Source organism: Peromyscus leucopus, chromosome 5 (genome assembly GCF_004664715.2).
Source record: "Peromyscus leucopus breed LL Stock chromosome 5, UCI_PerLeu_2.1, whole genome shotgun sequence".
Lineage (NCBI taxonomy): Eukaryota > Metazoa > Chordata > Mammalia > Rodentia > Cricetidae > Peromyscus > Peromyscus leucopus.
In genome coordinates, this window is record NC_051067.1 from 133714502 (window position 1) to 133734429 (window position 19928).

The 19928-nt window shown below is 41.0% G+C and overlaps 1 protein-coding gene across 2 annotated transcripts in view; it reads left to right on the forward strand.

Moving 5' to 3' along the window:
- The window catches only part of Mpp7 (membrane palmitoylated protein 7), a 219718-nt gene that overhangs the window by 146802 nt on the left and 52988 nt on the right, over positions 1–19928 (forward strand). For both annotated transcript variants that reach the window (XM_028873101.2, XM_028873116.2), the window contains exons 6-8: positions 16560–16691; positions 17890–17971; positions 18926–19011. In XM_028873101.2, the coding sequence (XP_028728934.1) occupies positions 16560–16691; positions 17890–17971; positions 18926–19011 (300 nt within the window). The remainder of the gene's footprint in view (positions 1–16559; positions 16692–17889; positions 17972–18925; positions 19012–19928) is intronic.

Consider the following 19928-nt stretch of genomic DNA (forward strand, 5'->3'; position numbering starts at 1 on the left):
CAATACACAGTAGGCTGACAGCCAACGTCAAATTAAATGGAAAGAAACTCAATGCAATTCCACTAACATCAGGAATAAGACAAGGCTATCCATAGCTATTCAATATGAGACTCCAAGTTCTAGCTAGATCAAAAAGACAACAAAAGAAAATCAAGGGGATACAAATTGGAAAGTAAGAAGTCAAAATATCACTACTTGCAGATGATATGATAGTATACATAAGTGACCCTAAAAGTTCTACCAGGGAACTCCTAAAACTGTTAAACACCTTCAGTGATGTGGCTGGATACAAGATTAACTAAAAACAAAATTAGTAGTCCTCCTATATACACATGATAAAAGAGCTGAGAAAGAAATCAGGGAAACAACACCCTTCACAATAGCCATAAATTATATAAAATACCTTAGGTTAATTCTAACCAAACAAGTGAAAGAACTATATGACAAAAACTTCAAGTCTTTGAAGAAAGAAATTGAAGAAGATATCAGAAAATGGAAAGATCCCTCATGCTCATGGATCAGTAGGATTAACATAGTAAAACTGGCCATCTTACCAAAAGCAGTCTACAGATTCAATGCAATCTGCATCAAAATCCCATCATAATTCTTTACAGATCTTGAAATAACAACATAAGCTTCATAGAGAAAAAAAACAAAACTCAGGATAGCTAAACCAATCCTGTACAATTAAGGAACTTCTGGAGGTATCACCATCTCTGATTTCAGTCTCTACTACAGAGATATAGTAATAAAAACTGCATGGTATCAGCATAAAAACAGACAGGTGGATCAATAGAATGGAACCAAAGACCCTGATGTAAATTCACACACTTATGAACACCTGATTTTGACACAGAAGCCAAAATTATACAATGGAAAGAAAGAGAGCATCTTCAACAAATGGTGCTGGCATAACTGAATGTTGGCATGTAGAATAATGCAAATAGATCCATATTTATTGCCCTGCACAAAACTCAAGTCCAAGTGGATCAAAGACCTCAACATAAATCCAGTTATACTGAACCTGATAGAAGAGAAAGTGAGAAATACCTTCAACACATTGACACAGGAGACAACTTCCTAAATAGAACACCAGAAGCACAGACACTGAGATTGACAATAAATGGGACCTCCTGAAACTGAGAAGCTTCTATAAGACAAAGGACATTGTCAATAGGACAAAACAGCAGCCTACAGAATGGGAAGAGATCGTCACCAACCCTACATCTGACAGAGGCTGATCTCCAGAATATATAAAGAACTCAAGAAACTAGACATAAAAACCCAAATAAAAATGTGGTACAGATCTAAACAGAGAATTCTTAATAGAAGAATCTCAAATGGCTGAGATACACTTAAAGAATTGTTCAATATCCTCAGCTATCAGAGACTGCAAATCAAAATGACTCTGAGATTCTATCTTACACCTGCCAGAATGGCTAAGATCAAAAACGCTAATGATAGCTTACCCTGGAGAGAATGTGGAGTAAGGGAAACACTCCTTCACTGCTGGTAGGAGTGCAAACTTGAACAGCCACTTTGGAAATCAGTATGGCACTTTCTCAGAAAATTAGGCATCAATCTGCCTCAAGAGCCAGCTATACCAATCTTGGGCATATACCCAAAGGATGCTCAGTCATTCCATAGGGACACTTGCTCAACTATGTTCATAGCAGTATTATTCATAGTAGCCAGAACCTGGAAACAGCCTAGATGTCCCTCAACTGAATAATGGATAAAGAAAATTTGGTACATTTGCACATTGGAATATTACTCAGTTGTTAAAAACAATGACATCAGGAAATTTGAGGACAAATGGATGGAACTAGAAAAAATCATCCTGAGTGAGGTAACTGACACCCAGAAAGACAAACATGGTATGTACCCACTCATAAGTGGATATTAGCTGTAAGGTAAAGGATAACCATGCTACAATTCACAGCCCCAGAGAGACTTAGGTAACAAGGAGTGCCCAAAGGGGGATGCATAGATTTCCCTGGGAAGGGGAAATAGACGAGCTTTCCTGGGTAGACTGGGTGTGAGTGGGAATGGGAACATGAATTAGGTTGAGGGGTGGATGAAGGGGGAGGGTAATGAAAGAGACATCTTTATGTGTGTGTGTGTGGGGGCATTTATGGGTCAGGCAGAAACTTGATACAAGGGCAACTCCCACGAATCTACAAGGATGGCCCAGCTAAGACTCCTAGCAATAGTGGACTGAACTGGCCATCTGCTCTAATCAGATTGGTAACTACCCCAGTTGTCATCGAAGAGCCTTCATCCAGTAATGATGGAAACAGATGCAGAGATCCACAACCAAGCACTGGGCTAAGCTCCGAGAATCCTGTTAAGGAGAGAGAGGAAGAATTGTATGAGCCCGGTGGGGGTGGGGAGTCAAGGCTACCACAAGGGAACCCACAGAAGTAGCTGGCCTACTCATGGGAGCTCACAGAGTATGGACCAACATCTAGGGAGCCTGCATGGGACATGCCTAGGCCCCCTGCATATGGGTGATGGTTGTGTGGCTTGGTCTACTTGTGGGACTCTTTGTAGTGGGAGTGGGTCCTGTCCCTAACACTTTGGCTGGCTTTTGGAAACCTGTTCCTAATGCTTGGTTGCCTTGTGCACCTTAATACAAGGGGAGCAGCTTAGTCCTACCTCAACTCGATAGGCCATGCTTTGTTGGCACCCATGGGAGGCCTGCCCCTTTCTGAACAGAAGTGGCAGAAGTGGGGGAGAAGTGAACTGGAGAGGTGGAGCAAAGGGGGAGGGGGGAGGGAGGAGGGGAGGCTGCAGTTAGGATGTAAAATAAATGAAACATTTTAATAAAAAAATTCATCATTTAAAAAAAAAAGGAAAAGAAAAGAAAGCAGGCTGAGCAAGCCACGAGGAGCAAGCCAGGAAGCAGCACCCCTCCATGGCCTCTGCATCAGCTCCTGCCTCCATGCTCCTGCCTTGTTTGAGTTCCTGTCTTGACTTTCTTCAGTGGTGAACAGTGCTGTGGAAGAATAAGGCAAACAAACCCTTTCATCCTCAGCCTGCTTTTTGATCATAGTATTTCATCACAGGAATAGAAACCCTGACTGAGTCAAGGTCAGAGGACAATCTTAGGACTGAGGCTCTTGATGGCTGCTTTGTAGACCAGGCTAGCTCATTCCTGACTCTACTTACCACCTCACCACAGCAGTGCTGGAATTACAGAAGCCAACTACCCTGCCTGGTTTACTTGGGTTCTGGGGAGTCACACTCAGGTCCTAATACTTCCACAACATGTGCTTTATCCATTGAAACTTCTTCCCAGTTCCATTACACTCTTTTTATCTGTCCATGTAGTTAAAAGTTTTTATTCATATTATTATTGATAGTCCAATATTGTAACCTGTTGCTTCTGAAGAGTAGTCACTCTTTTTTCCTATGACCCACAGCTGTGACCCTTTAATAATTAGGGGATGATTTGTTATTCTACAGCATCACATTTACTTGAGGACTATCAAAAAATCTAAAGATCATGCCCAATGTTATCTGTACTATTACCATCTAAAAATAAATTCTTTTTATCAGCCAAAACCACTTTTTAGGAACTGACAGTCTAGGAAGAAGACCAATAAAATATATGAAAGAGACATGGGAAGGGTGAAAAAGGTGAACGTCATGAGTATCCAGGTGTGTGCTGCCATGATGTGTGGACAGGAACAGTAGTGTTGCCTTGCTCATGAGCACTGATGAATGAATGCTTTCGGCAAGCAAAGGCAGTCGTTAGTGAATGCAAACTCCTACACACACACTACTCTAGTAAAGGCAAATTAACCTGCCTCATCCTGGTGCTCATTTTGACAAAACAGTGATGGGATACCCTCTCTGGAACAAAGTATTATAATTGAGGGTGTTAGGGGAAATTTGGCAGGTTAGAAAAGCATGCTAGAGTAAAAAAATATAGCTTTGTTTCAGATTTCCAGAACATTTACTTACCAGAAATTATTCATGGCGTGAGCCTGAAGGATGGATGAGGCTTCATTAGAGGAAGCTGGAGGAAAAGTTGAGCTCCCTTCTGGAGGGATAAATCAGTGTCCCTCATCCTGATGAGCAGGCACTTAATTCTGTGCACCTGTCAGACGCTCCGCATAGCATTGACTCCAGGGGTCCACAGTGGTGGCGAGTTACAGGCCTGGTGTTCAATTTCCTGCTGTTGCTTCTGAGCAACAGGTAAAACCATCAGCTGTGATTGGTGGCTATGGCACATGGAAACACAGTTTTTATTTAAGTTCTGCCCTTTGAGAGGAAAATCTGTATGTTGAAGAATAAAATCACCTCAGTGAAAATAGGAAAATGGAATGCCAAATGACTTCTCATTGTCCACACTACAAAATGCTGCCAAGCAACAATATTCCTAAAGCAAAGCTGTTAAACATGATGAACTTGGAATCTACAAAATTCTGTTGAAATTTAGACACTGAAATGAGTCCAAAGCCGAGAAGATAAATAGCTGCTGTTTTTAATATTGTCTGTAATGTTGTAACTATATTATTTTAAAATGTTCTAATTAACTATCTGTTGTTCTCACCATGTGGAATGTGGTTGACAGACAAAGACATTGAGATAGTAGTCATTTCATTGCTGGTGTCCTTCACTGCTCTAGGTGGACCATCATCTTCCTCCCTTCTAAAAGACTCCCTATAACATTTTTTCCAAGGCAGGTCTGCTGGTGATACATTAAAAACACTGCATTTCATTGAAAAGTCTTCTCTGCTAAAAGATACCTTTGCTGGGTATAGAATGCTAGCATGACAGTATTCTTTTCAGGTATTTTAAAGACGTTGCTCTGTTGTTTTGTGAGCTGCTTTATATCTGATGTATATATCCTATATTAATACGGAAGTCATTTCATCTTCATTCTTTTAGAGGTAATGTGCTATTTTTTTTTCCTGGTGCATGATTTTAGAATTTTCTCAACATGTTTTGAGCAGTTTTGATTATTTAGTGTTTTTTTCCATGTGTTCAGGTATTACCTGAAAAAAAAATTGTCATACTTCTTCAGAGAGTCTGAATTTAAAATCCCACAGTTTCCCATTATTCCATCATGTGTATGGGTGTTTCATCTGTGTATATGTGCATCATGCACATATACATATGGTGGCCTTGAAGGTCAAATGCTTGGGACTGGAGTTACAGACAGTTGTGAGTTATCATGTGGGTGCTGGAGTTATACCTAGGTCTTCTGGGAGAGCAACCCATGCTCTTAACTGCTGGACCATCTCTCCAGCCCTTTCTTAATCTATTTTTGTTCTTGCTTTATTTTGGATAGTTTGTATTACTTTGTCTTCTGCAGAATTACTTTCTATTTATGTGAATATGGTATAGTGTCATGGTGTGTGTGTGTGTGTGTGTGTGTGTGTGTGTGTGTGTGTAAGTGTACAAATTCCATTGCCTGCATATGGAGGTTAAAGGACAACTTTTAGCAGTTGGTTTTCACCTTGTTTTGAGGTAGGGTCTCTGTGGTCTCTGATGATTCACAGCATGCACCAGGCTAGTGCACCTGCAAACTTCCAGGTGATTCTCCTGTCTACATCTCGCATTTAGCCAGAGGAGTGCAGGCATTACAGATACTCACTACCACATCTGGCTTTGCATGTGGGTTCTGAGGATGCTGAACTTACCCACTGAGCCATCTTCTCAACTCCCACTCTTATAGTAGGTTTTAATATCCTGGACTGTTTGTTTTTATCCAGTTCTATCCAGTAATTTCAGAGTTTTTTTTCTATTGCTTAAGTTTTTAATCCATATGAGTAATGTTTCTAACCTTCTTTGGCTTGCCTGGTAAGTTTTGATGTCTAGTCATGTGAGTTTGATATTGAGTATGATAGTGTTCTTTTTTTTATTTTTTTAAATTTTTTATTCATTTTACATACCAATTACAGGTCCCCCTCTTCCCTCCTCCCATCCTTCCAGCCTTCCCCCCACCCATTTCCTCCTACAAGAAGGTAAGGCCTTCCATGGGGAGTCAGCAGAGCCTGATACATTCAGTAGAGGCAGGTCTGTCCCCTCCCCCTGCATTAAGGTGTCCCACCATAGGTAGTGGGCTCCAAAAACCCAGCTCATGCACCAGGGATGGATCCTGATCCTACTGCCAGGGGGCCCCTTAAGCAGATAACTACACAACTGTCTCGCTTATGCAGAGGGCCAAGTTCAGTCCCTTGGAGGCTCTATAGGTGTTGGTCTAATTTTCATGAGTTCCCACTAGCTTGGTTTGGTTGTCTCTGTAGGTTTTCCCATCATGATCTTGATGCCCCTTGCTCATAGGCAATATCTATGATCATTTTTCTGTCATACAATTAAGTTACTTGGAATAGTTTTGGCTCTCAGAGGTTTACTTTTACATTTTGTTCAGTCAGCATGTCACAACTTTTAATCTTGGTTTTATCTTTTTTTTCTTTTTTATATATATATATATATTTTATTTTACAATTTCATTCAGTTCTACATATCAGCCATGGGTTCCCCTATTCTCCCCCTCCCACCCCTCCCCTTACCCCCAGCCCACCCTCCATTCCCACCTCCTCCAGGACAAGTCCTCCCCGAGGACTGTGATCAATTTGGTAGACTCAGTCCAGGGAGGTCCAGTCCCTTCCTCCCAGACTAAGCCAAGTGTCCCTGCATAAGTTCCAGGTTTCAGACAGCCAACTCATGGAATGAGCACAGGACTTGGTCCCACTGCCTAGATGCCTCCCAAACTGATCAAGCCAATCAACTGTCTCACCTATTCAGAGGGCCTGGTCCAGCTGGGAGCCCCTCAGCCTTTGGTTCATAGTTCATGTGTTTCCATTCATTTGGCTATTTTTTTTCAATAATTGAGTAAAACTGAAATTTATTATATGCCACAGTCGTCCTAGGGACCTCCATGCTATATATATAGCCTCTATGGTTCTATGGGTTGTGGTCTGATTGTTCATTTTATATCTAGAATCCACCAATGAGTGAGTACATATCATAACTGTCTTTCTGGGTTTGGGTTACCTCACTCAGGATGATTTTTTCTAGTTCCATCCATTTGCCTGCAAATTTCATGCTTTCATTGTTTTTCTCTGCTGAGTAGTACTCCATTGTGTATATGTACCACATTTTTTCCATCCATTCTTCCGTTGATGGGCATCTAGGTTGTTTCCAGGTTCAGGCTATTACAAATAGTGCTGCTATGAACATAGCTGAGCATGTATCTTTATGGTATGAATCAGCATTCTTTGGGTATATGCCCAAGAGTGGGATGGCTGGGTCTTGAGGTAGTTCGATTCCTAATTTTCTGAGAAACCGCCATACTGATTTCCACAGTGGTTGTACAAGTTTACATTCCCACCAACAGTGGAGGAGTGTTCCCTTTGCTCCACATCCTCTCCAACATTGGTTGTCATTGGTGTTTTTGATCTTAGCCATTCTAACAGGTGTAAGGTGGTATCTCAGAGTCGTTTTGATTTGCATTTCTCTGATGATTAAGGATGTTGAGCATTTCTTTAAATGTCTTTCAGCCATTTGTAGTTCTTGTTTTGTGAATTCTCTGTTTAGCTCTTTAGCCCATTTTTTAATTGGACTGTTCAGTGCTTTGATGTCTAGTTTCTTGAGTTCTTTATATATTGTGGAGATCAATCCTCTGTCAGATGTGGGGTTGGTGAAGATCTTTTCCCAATCTGTTGGCTGTCTTTTTGTCTTATTGACTGTGTCTTTTGCCCTGCAAAAGCTTCTCAGTTTTGAGAGGTCCCATTTATTAATGGTTGTGCTCAGGGTCTGTGCTGTCGGTGTTTTATTTAGGAAATGGTCTCCGGTGCCAATGCGTTCAAGAGTGCTTCCTATTTTCTTTTCTATTAAGTTTAGTGTAACTGGATTTATGTTTAGGTCTTTGATCCACTTGGACTTGAGTTTTGTGCATGGTGATAGATATGGATCTATTTGTAATCTTTTACATATTGACATCCAGTTATGCCAGCACCATTTGTTGAAGATACTTTCTTTATTCCATTGTATAGTTTTGGCTCCTTTGTCAAAAACCAGGTGTTCATATGTGCATGGATTAATGTCAGGGTCTTCAATTCGATTCCATTGGTCCGTATGTCGGTTTTTATACCAGTACCAAGCTGTTTTTCTTACTATAGCTCTATAGTAGAGTTTGAGGTCCGGGATGGTGATGCCTCCAAGGGTTGCTTTATCGTATAGGATTCTTTTAGCTATCCTGGGTCTTTTGTTTTTCCATATAAAGTTGAGTATTTTTCTTTCCAAGTCTGTGAAGAATTGTGTTGGGATTTTGATGGGGATTGCATTGAATCTGTAGATTGCTTTTGGTAAGATTGCCATTTTTACTATGTTAATCCTACCTATCCATGAGCATGGGAGATCCTTCCATTTTCTGATATCTTCTTCAATTTCTTTCTTTAGAGATTTAAAGTTCTTATCAAAAAGGTCTTTCATTTGTTTAGTTAGTGTTATCCCAAGGTATTTTATGTTATTTGTGGCTATTGTAAAGGGTGATGTTTCTCTGACTTCTTTCTCAGCCCTTTTATCATTTGTGTATAGGAGGGCTACTGATTTTTTTGAGTTGATCTTGTATCCTGCCACTTTACTGAAGGAGTTTATCAGCTGTAGAAGTTCCCTGGTAGAGTTTTTGGGGTCACTTATGTATACTATCATATCATCTGCAAATAGTGAAAGTTTGACTTCTTCCTTGCCAATTTGTATCCCTTTGATCTCCTTTTGTTGTCTTATTGCTCTAGCTAGAACTTCTAGTACTATATTGAAAAAATATGGGGAGAGTGGACAGCCTTGTCTTGTTCCTGAATTTAGTGGTATCGCTTTGAGTTTCTCTCCGTTTAATTTGATGTTTGCTGTTGGCTTGCTATAAATTGCTTTTATTATGTTTAGAAATGTTCCTTGTATTCCTATTCTTTCTAAGACCTTTATCATGAAGGGGTGTTGGATTTTGTCAAAGGCTTTTTCAGCATCTAGGGAGATGATCATGTGGTTTTTTTCTTTCAGTTTGTTTATATGGTGTATTACATTGACTGATTTCCGTATGTTGAACCATCCTTGCATCCCTGGGATGAATCCTACTTGGTTGTGATGGATGATTGTTTTGATGTATTCTTGGATTCGGTTTGCCAATATTTTGTTGAGTATTTTTGCATCAATGTTCATGAGGGAGATTGGTCTGTAGTTCTCTTTCTTTGTTGCATCTTTGTGTGGTTTGGGTATCAGGGTAATTGTAGCCTCATAAAAAGAGTTTGGTAGTGTTCCTTCTGTTTCTATTGTGTGGAACACTTTTAAGAGGATTGGTATTAGTTCTTCTTTGAAAGTCTGGTAGAATTCTGCACTGAAACCATCTGGTCCTGGGCTTTTTTTAGTTGGGAGGCTTTCGATGACTGTTTCTATTTCTTTAGGGTTATTGGTCTATTTAAATGGTTTATCTGGTCTTGATTTAATTTTGGTATTTGGTATTTATCCAGAAAATTGTCCATTTCTTCCTGGTTTTCCATTTTTGTGGAGTACAGGTTTTTGAAGTATGATCTGATGATTCTCTGGATTTCCTCATTGTCTGTTGTTATGTCTCCCTTTTCATTTCTGATTTTGTGAATTTGGGTGCTCTCTCTTTGCCTTTTGGTTAATTTGGCTAGTGGTTTGTCTATCTTGTTGATTTTTTCTAAGAACCAACTCTTTGTTTCATTGATTTTTTGTATTGTTCTTTTGTTTTCTATTTCGTTGATTTCAGCCCTCAATTTGATTATTTCCTGGCGTCTATTTCTCCTGGGTGAGTTTGTTTCTTTTTGTTCTAGAGCTTTCAGTTGTGCTGTTAATTCATTGGTATGGGATTGCTCCATCTTCTTTATGTGTGCATTTAGAGCTATGAATTTTCCTCTTAGCACTGCTTTCATAGTGTCCCATAAGTTTGGGTATGTTGTACTTTCATTTTCATTGAATTCTAGGAACTCTTTAATTTCCGTCTTTATTTCTTCCTTGACCCATTGATGTTTCAGGTGGGCATTATTCAGTTTCCATGAGTTTGTGGGTTTTCTATAATTTTTGTTGTTATTGAGTTCTAACTTTAAGGCATGGTGGTCTGATAAGATACAGGAGGTTATTCCAGTTTTTTTGTATCTGTTGAGATTTGTTTTGTGTCCAAGCATGTGGTCAATTTTTGAGAAGGTTCCATGGGGTGCTGAGAAGAAGGTATATTCTTTTGTGTTAGGATGGAATATTCTGTAGATATCTATTAGGTCCATTTGAGTCATAACATCTGTTAGGTCCTTTATTTCTTTGTTAAGTTTCAGTCTGGTAGATCTATCTTTTGGTGAGAGTGGTGTGTTAAAATCTCCCACTACTAATGTGTGGGGTTTGATGTGCGTTTTAAACTTTAGTAGTGTTTCTTTTATGAATGTGGGTGATTTTGTATTTGGAGCATAAATGTTTAGAATCGAGACTTCATCTTGGTGGATTTTTCCCGTGATGAATATGTAATGTCCATCCTGGTCTCTTTTGATTGATTTTAGTTTGAAGTCTATTTTATTAGATATTAGGATAGCTACACCAGCTTGTTTCTTAGGTCCATTTGCTTGGAAAACCTTTTCCCAGCCTTTTACTCGGAGGTAGTGTCTGTCTTTGGAGTTAAGGTGTGTTTCTTGTATGCAGCATATGGATGGGTCCTGTTTTTTTATCCATTCTGTTAGCCTGTGTCTTTTTATAGGTGAGTTGAGACCATTGATATTGATGGATATTAATGACCAGTGATTGTTAATTCCTGTTATTTTTTTGGCTGTGTTGTGTTGTCCTTCTGTGGTGTATGTTGGTGTAGGATTATCTATTGCTTGATTTTTCATGGATGTGTTTAGCTTCTTTGGGTTGAATTTTCCCTTCTAGTGCTTTCTGTAGGGCTGGGTTTGTGGACAGGTATTGATTAAATCTGGTTTTATCCTGGAATATTTTGTTTACTCCGCCTATGGTGATTGAGAGTTTTGCTGGGTATAATAGTCTGGGTTGGCATCCGTGGTCTCTTAGTGTCTGCATGAGGTTTGTCCATGATCTTCTAGCTTTCATAGTCTCTATTGAGTAGTCTGGTGTTATTCTGATGGGTTTGCCTTTATATGTTACTTGGTCCTTTTCCTTTGCAGCTCTTAATATTTTTTCTTTATTCTGTGTGTTTAGTGTTTTGATTATTATGTGGCGAGGGGACTTTTTTTTTGGATCCAGCCTATTCGGTGTTCTATAAGCTTCTTGTATCTTCATAGGTATTTCTTTCTTTAGGTTGGGAAAGTTTTCTTCTATAATTTTGTTGAATATATTTTCTGTGCCTTTGAGTTGGTATTCTTCTCCTTCTTCTATCCCTATTATTCTTAGGTTTGGTCTTTTCATGGTGTCCCAAATTTCCTGGACGTTTTGTGTTAGGACTTTTTTGTCTTTATTGTTTTCTTTGACTGACGAATCTATTTTCTCTATCGTGTCTTCAGTGTCAGAGATTCTCTGTTCCATCTCTTGCAATCGGTTGGTTATGCTTGTTTCTGTAGTTCCTGTTCGTTTTGTCAGGATTTCTATTTCCAGCATTCCCTCAGCATGTGTTTTCTTTATTGTTTCAAATTCATTTTTCAGATCTTGGAATGTTTCTTTCATCTGTTTAATTGCTTTTTCTTGGCTTGATTTGATTTCTTCCCATTTTTTGTTCGTTTTTTCTTCCATTTCTTTAAGGGAGTTTTTTATTTCCTCTTTAATGGAGTTTTTTCATTTCCTCTTTAAGGGAAGATTTTATTTCCTCTTTAAGGGAGTTTTTTATTTCCTCTTTAAGGAAAGTTTTTATTTCCTCTTTAAGGTAGTTTTTCAATTCCTCTTTAAGGAAAGTTTTTATTTCCTCATTGAGGGAATGTTTTATTTCTTCTTTAAGGGCCTCTATCATCTTCTTAATGTCATTTTTAGGGTTGATTTCTTCTGTTTCTTCTGTCATGGTATGTTTAGGTCTTGCAGGTGTAGAATCACTAGGTTCTGATATTGCCATATAGGTCTTTATGTTGTTGCCTGTATTTTTGCACTGGCGTCTACTCATCTCTTCCTCTGTGAGGTGCAGGTGGTGTCTGTGTCTGAGAGTGCCTCTCTTGTTCTGATTTTTAGTCTTGGTTTAGTAGTGGTTCTTGGTTAAATTGGTGCTATTGGGCTATTTCTTCAGGGGCAGCTGATTTCGATCGGTGAATTATATACTTATGATTCTGGTGATCTGGTTTGGTGTCTGGGTAGCGCCTTCTTCTGTGTTCCCAGGTCACGTTTTGTTCATTTGTCAACTCCTCAGCTGATCTTGTTTCTTCAGACTTTAAACTGTAGGCATCTGAATCCTCTCCCAGATGGGTTTCAGCTGAGCAGGGTAGTCTCACCAACACCTCCAAGTTGTTGGGTTTCACAGGATCAGCAGCTGGGCCCTGGGTTGTCCTCAGACGGAGTGTTCAGATTTGTTCTGGTTCTGACCCACGGAGATAGCTTCTTCCCCTGATGTTGGGGTTAGGGGCGTCCCTGTTCCAAGCTGCGTCTGCTTGTCTCCATCCCTGGGCCTGTCTACCTCTGCGGTCCGCTGCCGGGCCTGTATGTCCCTGTCAGCTGCCGCTGGGTCTGTCTGCCTCTGGGGGCCGCCACCGGGCCTGAATGTCTCTGCCAGCTGCAGCCGGGACTGAATGTCCCTGTCGGCCGCTGCTGCCCGGCCCGTTTACCTCAGCGGGCCGCCGCTGGGCCCGTCTACCTCCACGGGCCGCCTCCACAGGCCTACCTGCGTCTGCTTGTCCCCGCCGCCGGGCCTGTCTACCTCTGTGGGCCGCCGCTGGGTCTGAATGTCTCTGCCGGCTGCCGCCTGGCCTGAATGTCCCTGTTGGCTGCCGCCGCTGGGCCCGTCTACCTCAGCGGGCTGCTGCTGGGCCCGTCTACCTCCGCGGGCCGCCGCCGCAGGCTTACCTGTGTCTGCTTGTCTCTGCCGCCGGGCCTGTCTACCTCTGTGGGCCGCCGCTGGGCCTGAATGTCTCTGCCGGCTGCCGCAGGGCCTGAATGTCTCTGCCGGCTGCTGCCGGGTCTGAATATCCCTGTCGGCTGCCGCCGCTGGGCCCGTCTACCTTGGTTTTATCTTTACCATACTGAGGTAATATCTGCCAGGCAGCCCTCCCCAGTCATGAGGATTTCCCCTACAGTAAAAAACAGGAGCTGTCCTCATCCTCTGCAAACTTTAGAGTTTGTTACAGGCTATACAGGATGTGTTCATCTCTTTCCTGTCGCTATGTGGAATATTTGAAGCTGGGTATTTATTTTTTAAAAAAGAAGTTATTTAGGTCAGGGTCTTAGAGGCACATTCAACCAAACCTTGGTTGAATATATCTGAACAATGTTGAATGTGTATTGTACATGTACAGAAATTCCTCTCTTGTCACTGTTTACCAAGTACAGCAGCAATTTTTATAGGATCAAGTGAAAGTAATCTACAAGTGGTTTAAGTATGTGAGGAGATACACATAATTTATATGTGCATCTCATACCATTGTAGGTGGGAAGTGAGCTCCTGAGGAGTTTGACGTCAGTGTGGCTCTTGGAACCAATCCTCTGAGATGCAGAGGGACACTTGGTTGCATATGTTAGCTATTGAAGTTGTTTAATTTAAAAATTGACACGATTTTGCCATCCCAGAGCTTCTGATTCCTTGATAGCTGACATAAACAATGGAATGATATAAAATATTAGGTATAATACATGTGCCGTTATCTATTCCAAACGTGTGTGAATGCAAATGCAATGCTGAGAAGTCAAGGAATGTGGCGGGGATGTGGCCCAATGGGTAAGATGCTTGTTTCCTCTAGAACTCAGGGAAAGCAGGCCTGGTAGTGTGTTGCAATCTCAGTGCTGCTCCCTAGTGGAGGTGGGAGGTGTGGACAGGAGCATCTCCAGAGGCTGGCGGGCCAGCGAGATTGCTGTCTCAAGCAAGGTGGGAGGCAATGACTGCCTCCAGTCCACACATGTGCTGGGGTGCAGATGTCTGCACAGACACTCATCAGACAAACAAACACGAAGATAAAAAGAAAGTGATAAAAAATAAACACAATGTTTTACAAATAAATGAAGGAGCATCCTTCTGTAATGAATGTTTTGGCCAGGCCTCTTTGTAAAGGAATTATTTACGATGCACAAAGAAGGATGTGATAGATGTTGGAAAGACTTTGAGAAGATGCTAGAATGGATTCATCTTGGAGTGTAAAGCAGCAGCGATAGACGAGTTCTAATCAGCCAGCAGTGCCTCTGGCTATACCGTGAACTGTAAATTTGAAAGTAGGGGGACAATGAGTGCAGCTGGACCACACAGAAGCTATGGTAGTGTCTTGTAGGCACGGCAATCGCGATCTGGAGGTGTCTGTCCCAGCTATCCACCTTGGTGTTGTAGCATGACAGAAGCCATAGACAATACAGGAACTCGATAGTATGACAGTTCCCATCAAAGCTCACAGAAGCAGGTGGAGTACTTTGATGTTCTTTGAGTTGGATTAGAAAGATGGATGGATGTTTTCAATATATTTGGGAAGTGTATGTGGTAAGCTACATGTTGGATGTTGGGACTGGAGGGAGAAGAGAGCATGATCTCTAGGCCTCCAGCTAGAGTCAGGAACAGGTAGTGCTTAAGTGAGTGAGACATGTCAAATCTGAAATAGGAAAATGCAGAGTTCCAGCATTTTCTCTCCTCTTTGATCTGTATGAGAAAACATTATAAAATATTTTTATTCTTTTATATATACCTGTTACACTAAAAATTGTCAAAAACCAATGAATAATAAAATTGACCAATTCTCTGCTGATAGGAAGATTTATATATATGAGAAAAAACATATTTCTGATATATATGAATAATTGAATAATTGTATATATGAGAAAAATATATGAGAAAATATACTCATATATATGTATATGCATATGAGGGAGAGAGAGGATATTATGTATAAACTCATTATGTATGGAAAGATGACCTTGAATGTCTGATTTTCCTGCCCCCACCTCCTAGGTACTGGGATTATAGACATGTGCCACCACATCTGGTTTATACAATGTTTGGGAGTCACCCCAGGACTTAATCTAAGCAAGCCCTGAATCACATCCCCAGCACAGAAAAAAAAAAAAAACATTTTAAAAACATATGGTTCAGTGGGTAAATCACTTATTACATGTGAGGAGCAGGGTTTGGATCAAAAGTGTTGTAAAAGGTGTGGCAGTCATGTATAATCCCATACAAGGGAGGTAGAGAAGAGATCCCCAGGAAGCTGGCTAGCCAGACTAGCTAAAACATTGACCTCTGGGTCCAGTGAAAAACTCTGCCTCCACACATATGGTGGAAAGATGAAGGATGACACCTCATATTAACCTTAGGCCTCCACATAAATGCTAGTTCACTCATGGCCCATGTGTACTCACACACATATACACAAACATACATATATATATATATATATATATATATATATATATATATATATATATAACATAGTTATATATATATATATATATACATATGTTTTTAAAATTAAAGAAAAATGTAGAGTATCTCAAACTTCTATTGGCTAATTGGCAGTGTGTCAGAATCCTTGTTTTTTTTTCCTCCAGAAAGAATACTCCTGACCTTTGCCCCAATGGCTACCAATCTTGGGATTACTAGAGAATATAGAGGTTAGAAAAAATTTAATGCAGATTGTTGTCAGTGGTACTGGACTTGGAGGTGGAGGTGCAGTTGAGTATGTCTGCTTTCTGTAATCCCCTCCCCCACTGCCTGAGCTGAAGAAGCCTTGCTTCAATGGTTTCCTTACCATTAGTGTGCCGACAGGGTTATGCTATTTTGGCTGTTGTGGGATAATCTTTTTGTACACTGTGAAGATGTGTCTTTGCCAAGGTGCCTTCTGATTGGTTTAATAAAGAGTTGAATGGCCAATAGCAAGGCAGGAAAGGATAGATCGGATTTCCAGGGAGAGAGAGGGCCTCAGGGTTAGAATCTAGGCACGTCGGAGAAGCCAGCAAGACGCGGAGCAAGTCAGACATACAGAATGGAGGAGAGGTGAAAAGCCACACGGCAGAACATAGATTAATTAGAAACAGGTTAATTTAAGTTATAGGAGCTAGTTGGGAATAAGCCTAAGTAAGCTAAGGACAAGCTTTCATAAAAGAAGCCTCTGTGTCATTACTTGGGGTTGTCTATTAATCTACATTCTGCCTTTTTATATTAATCTACCTTCTGCTATGTGGCTTTTCACCTGTCCTCCATTCAGTACATTTGACTTACTGTATCACTGGCTTCTCCTGCTCCTGCGTGCCTAGATTCTAACCCCGAGTTCCTCTTTCTCTCTGGAAATCCCACCTATCCTCTTCTCCCCTGCTATTGGCCAGTCAGCTCTTTATTAAACCAATCAGAAGGTGCCTTGGCAAAGACACACCTTCACAGTGTACAAAAAGTTTATCCTACAACATTTGGCTTTATTTGTACATTGATGAATTTAGGGTTTCCTGTCTGATGAATTCTTCATGAACCATTGGTTTTACAGGCTTTGCTATCAGTACATGATACTGTGGCTCAAAAGAGTTACGATCCTGTATTGCCTCCTATGCCTGAAGATATCGATGACGAGGAAGACTCTGTGAAAATAATACGCCTGGTCAAGAACAGAGAGCCCCTGGTGAGACTGGTCTACATCTGCCTTCAGCTTCAAGGAGGTCTCATGGGGTGCTGATGGAGAGGGGCTTCCAGAAGTCACACTTGTCATTAAGATGCATTGCTTCTGGGTCCTGACACCTCAAAACAAATGGGACATTTACATCCAGAGAATATGGCTTAGAACAACTAACAAAACCCCAAGTAAAATAACAGCATCCTATTGCTTTTTAATAGGAATAGCCTTGAAAGTACAGCCTACTAACATCTGTAAGTGAAAGTTTAACGTGAAGCCAGGTATGGCCGGTTGGAAATTAAATGATGCAGTTGAAAAATAGTGCTTTAGGCTGTTCCGGAAAGCTGATTTATTTTAAAATAATGAAGAGAAATTAACCTGGAACCTAACATTTCACAATATAAATAGAACTGTTTGTTTTGGCACTGGAATTTCTGTGGTGTTGGACCATATCAAGGGACCTGGGACTGGGGGAATATTGCCCCATTTACAACCAAGGAAGTCAGGTCCTAATCCTTAGAACCCTGGCTTGACTTGCCATGATTCTGCTATGATCTCAGGTAGAAAAACATCCTAGGTTACCCAAAGGGACATTTTGCCTGTGTTTATGTGTGTATATATGTATGTATGTATGTGTGTATGTGTGTATATATCTATGTGTGTATGTATGTATGTATGTGTGTATAAATATATGTATGTGCACCACATCTACACTTGGTGCATTGATCCCCTGGGACTGGAGGTACTGCTGGTTGTGAACTGCCATGTGGGTGCTGGGATTTGAGCCTGGGTCCTCTGGAATAGTAGCCCGTGCTCTTGACCCCTAGCCCATCTATCCAGCCCCCATCATGGGATATTATACAGATAAAATGAAATGAGAAAGTATTCCAAAAGTAAAGCAGTACAAGGTAGGTAGATTATAGAAAAAAAATTGTTTTGCATGAATTGAAAGACAGAAGATTTCACCAGTCTTTAAATTGCACTGGAACGCTCAGGTGACGTGTAGCCTGAATTTTGGTTCATTGTAAGGAACATCGGAAGGACAGTCGACATGTCTCTTCCTCCTCCTGCCTTGTTCCTTTCTCTTTGTAGTAGTTTCTGTGTTTTCCAGATAAAAGTTACTTTACATCTCTGTCTTACCGCACAGTTTGAAAATCTGCCCACTAATGCTTTTCTTCCTCTCTCCCCTTTTTTTTTGCCTTGAAAGGGTGCTACGATTAAGAAGGATGAGCAGACGGGGGCAATCCTCGTGGCCCGGATCATGCGGGGAGGAGCTGCAGACAGAAGTGGTGAGAGCCCCTTATTCACTGAATAAGGACAAACTGTGTTGTATTCTGTGAGTGACAGTTCCAGTGAGTAACTCAGTGCTAAAGGTGTTTGATACAATACAGCAGAACCAGGAACACGACCTTCTTCCACCTTGTAGAAATGTGGACACCATACAAATAAATGACAGCTGAATCTCCCTCTGTGGTCTCAGCTTACACAGGCTTCTGAAGACACCTGATTTCTCCCCACAGTACCGAGTGTCAGACCTATGGCCATGCCTGTGCTAGTCAAGTGTTAGACCACAGAGATATTGCCCAGCCTGCAAAGTTATACTATGACCCATTTTATTGTTTCTGATGTGGAAAATACATGCTACTGAGAGCATGCAATTTTAAAGATAAATTTACAAATTATTTTAGCTGCTGGGGGAATAGCTCAGTTGGAAAAATGTTTGCTGTCCAAGTGTGAGGACCAAGTTCAATCCATAGCATCCACATTAAAAGCCAAACGTGGCAGTATGTGCTTATCATCCGGTTCTGGGGAGGTGGAGTCCACAGGCAACCAGGATAATCAGATCTTGGTGCACTACAAGCCAATAGGAGACCCATTCTCAACAACAAGGAAGTTCACACTTGAGGAATGATGCCAGATTTGACCACCGACCTTTATACATACTTTCACATTTGACACACATGGCGTGTACACACTCACACCAAATAAAAATAATAAAAGTGAATTATTTTCTAAGGTACCAATCATGTGCACTTCTAGATAGAGACCAAGATACTGTTATCTGATTTGCTATACTCAATCGTCAGAGAACTGCAGAATTGGAGCGGGTGAGCTGTGGAAGAAGGTCTTTCTTCTGATACCTCATCGATTTGAGAGTGACTGACCCTTGACTGTTGGGAGCAGTCACAGATCACAGTGTCGTTTTGTGACATGGCTGACTTACTGGGTTTTGTGTTTGGCAGGTCTTATTCACGTGGGTGACGAGCTGAGGGAAGTGAATGGGATTCCAGTGGAAGACAAGAGGCCTGAGGAAATAATACAGATCTTGGTAAGCCGTCACGTTGTTGTAAATTTCAGTGAAAACCACATCACTGTGCTTCAGGTTTCTCAGTCCGATTTGGAGTGAGCCCTCCAGATTCAGAGTGCTGCGTACATACTTAGAAACACTTTTGTCCATGTAGCTTTAAGGTTTTCATTTACATGAATGTAAGGAGAAGCAGTGATCGGCTGATGTATTTTGAGGGTCAAGTGAGGTTATAATAATATATGCGGGGTTTCAGGTCAGTGTAGACAGATGGCCTCTGCACTGGTGTTGGTGAGGCTCTTGCCTCTGCCCCTGATCATTAGAGCTAAAGCTTGAGTGAAGTTGTCTTAGGCATGGGAATTGTTAAGTCTTAACTTCAGGTGTAGGGGTAAAAGGGAGACTGCCCCTTTATATATGAACATGCAAACCTACAGCACTAGAAAGTTCCCCGAGTATCCCTAAACAGATGTCGTCATACATGTCCATTAACAAGAAGGTCTGTTGTGGTCTTAGATAATCAGCAAGTACCTGCGGGTCATGGAATTACGGTTTTAGTTAAATTTGAGTAGACTAATTCCATCTGTCTTTAAATCTTTCAGTGGACTTGTTTGTGATGTTTATCCCACTAGAATAAAACTGACCTGGCTGTGCTGAGTTACTTTTTCTGATGTGCATTGCAGCCAAATGACTCCCATATTCATAACCACAGAAATGACAGCATCTGGTGCCAGCTTTTTACTTCACCAAATAAGGATACCAACACTTAAATGCCAGGATCTCATCTATGTTATCTGCTCTAGACACTGCCCCTTGTGCTCATTCCAAGCCTGGTTCATATGTTTCTGTTTTGATGTAACTTAACATGGAAGGCAGTAGATGTATTGATACCTTAAGTGCACAGGACGTAAAAGTGTAAGACTGGTCTTTAAGTGACTGGACAT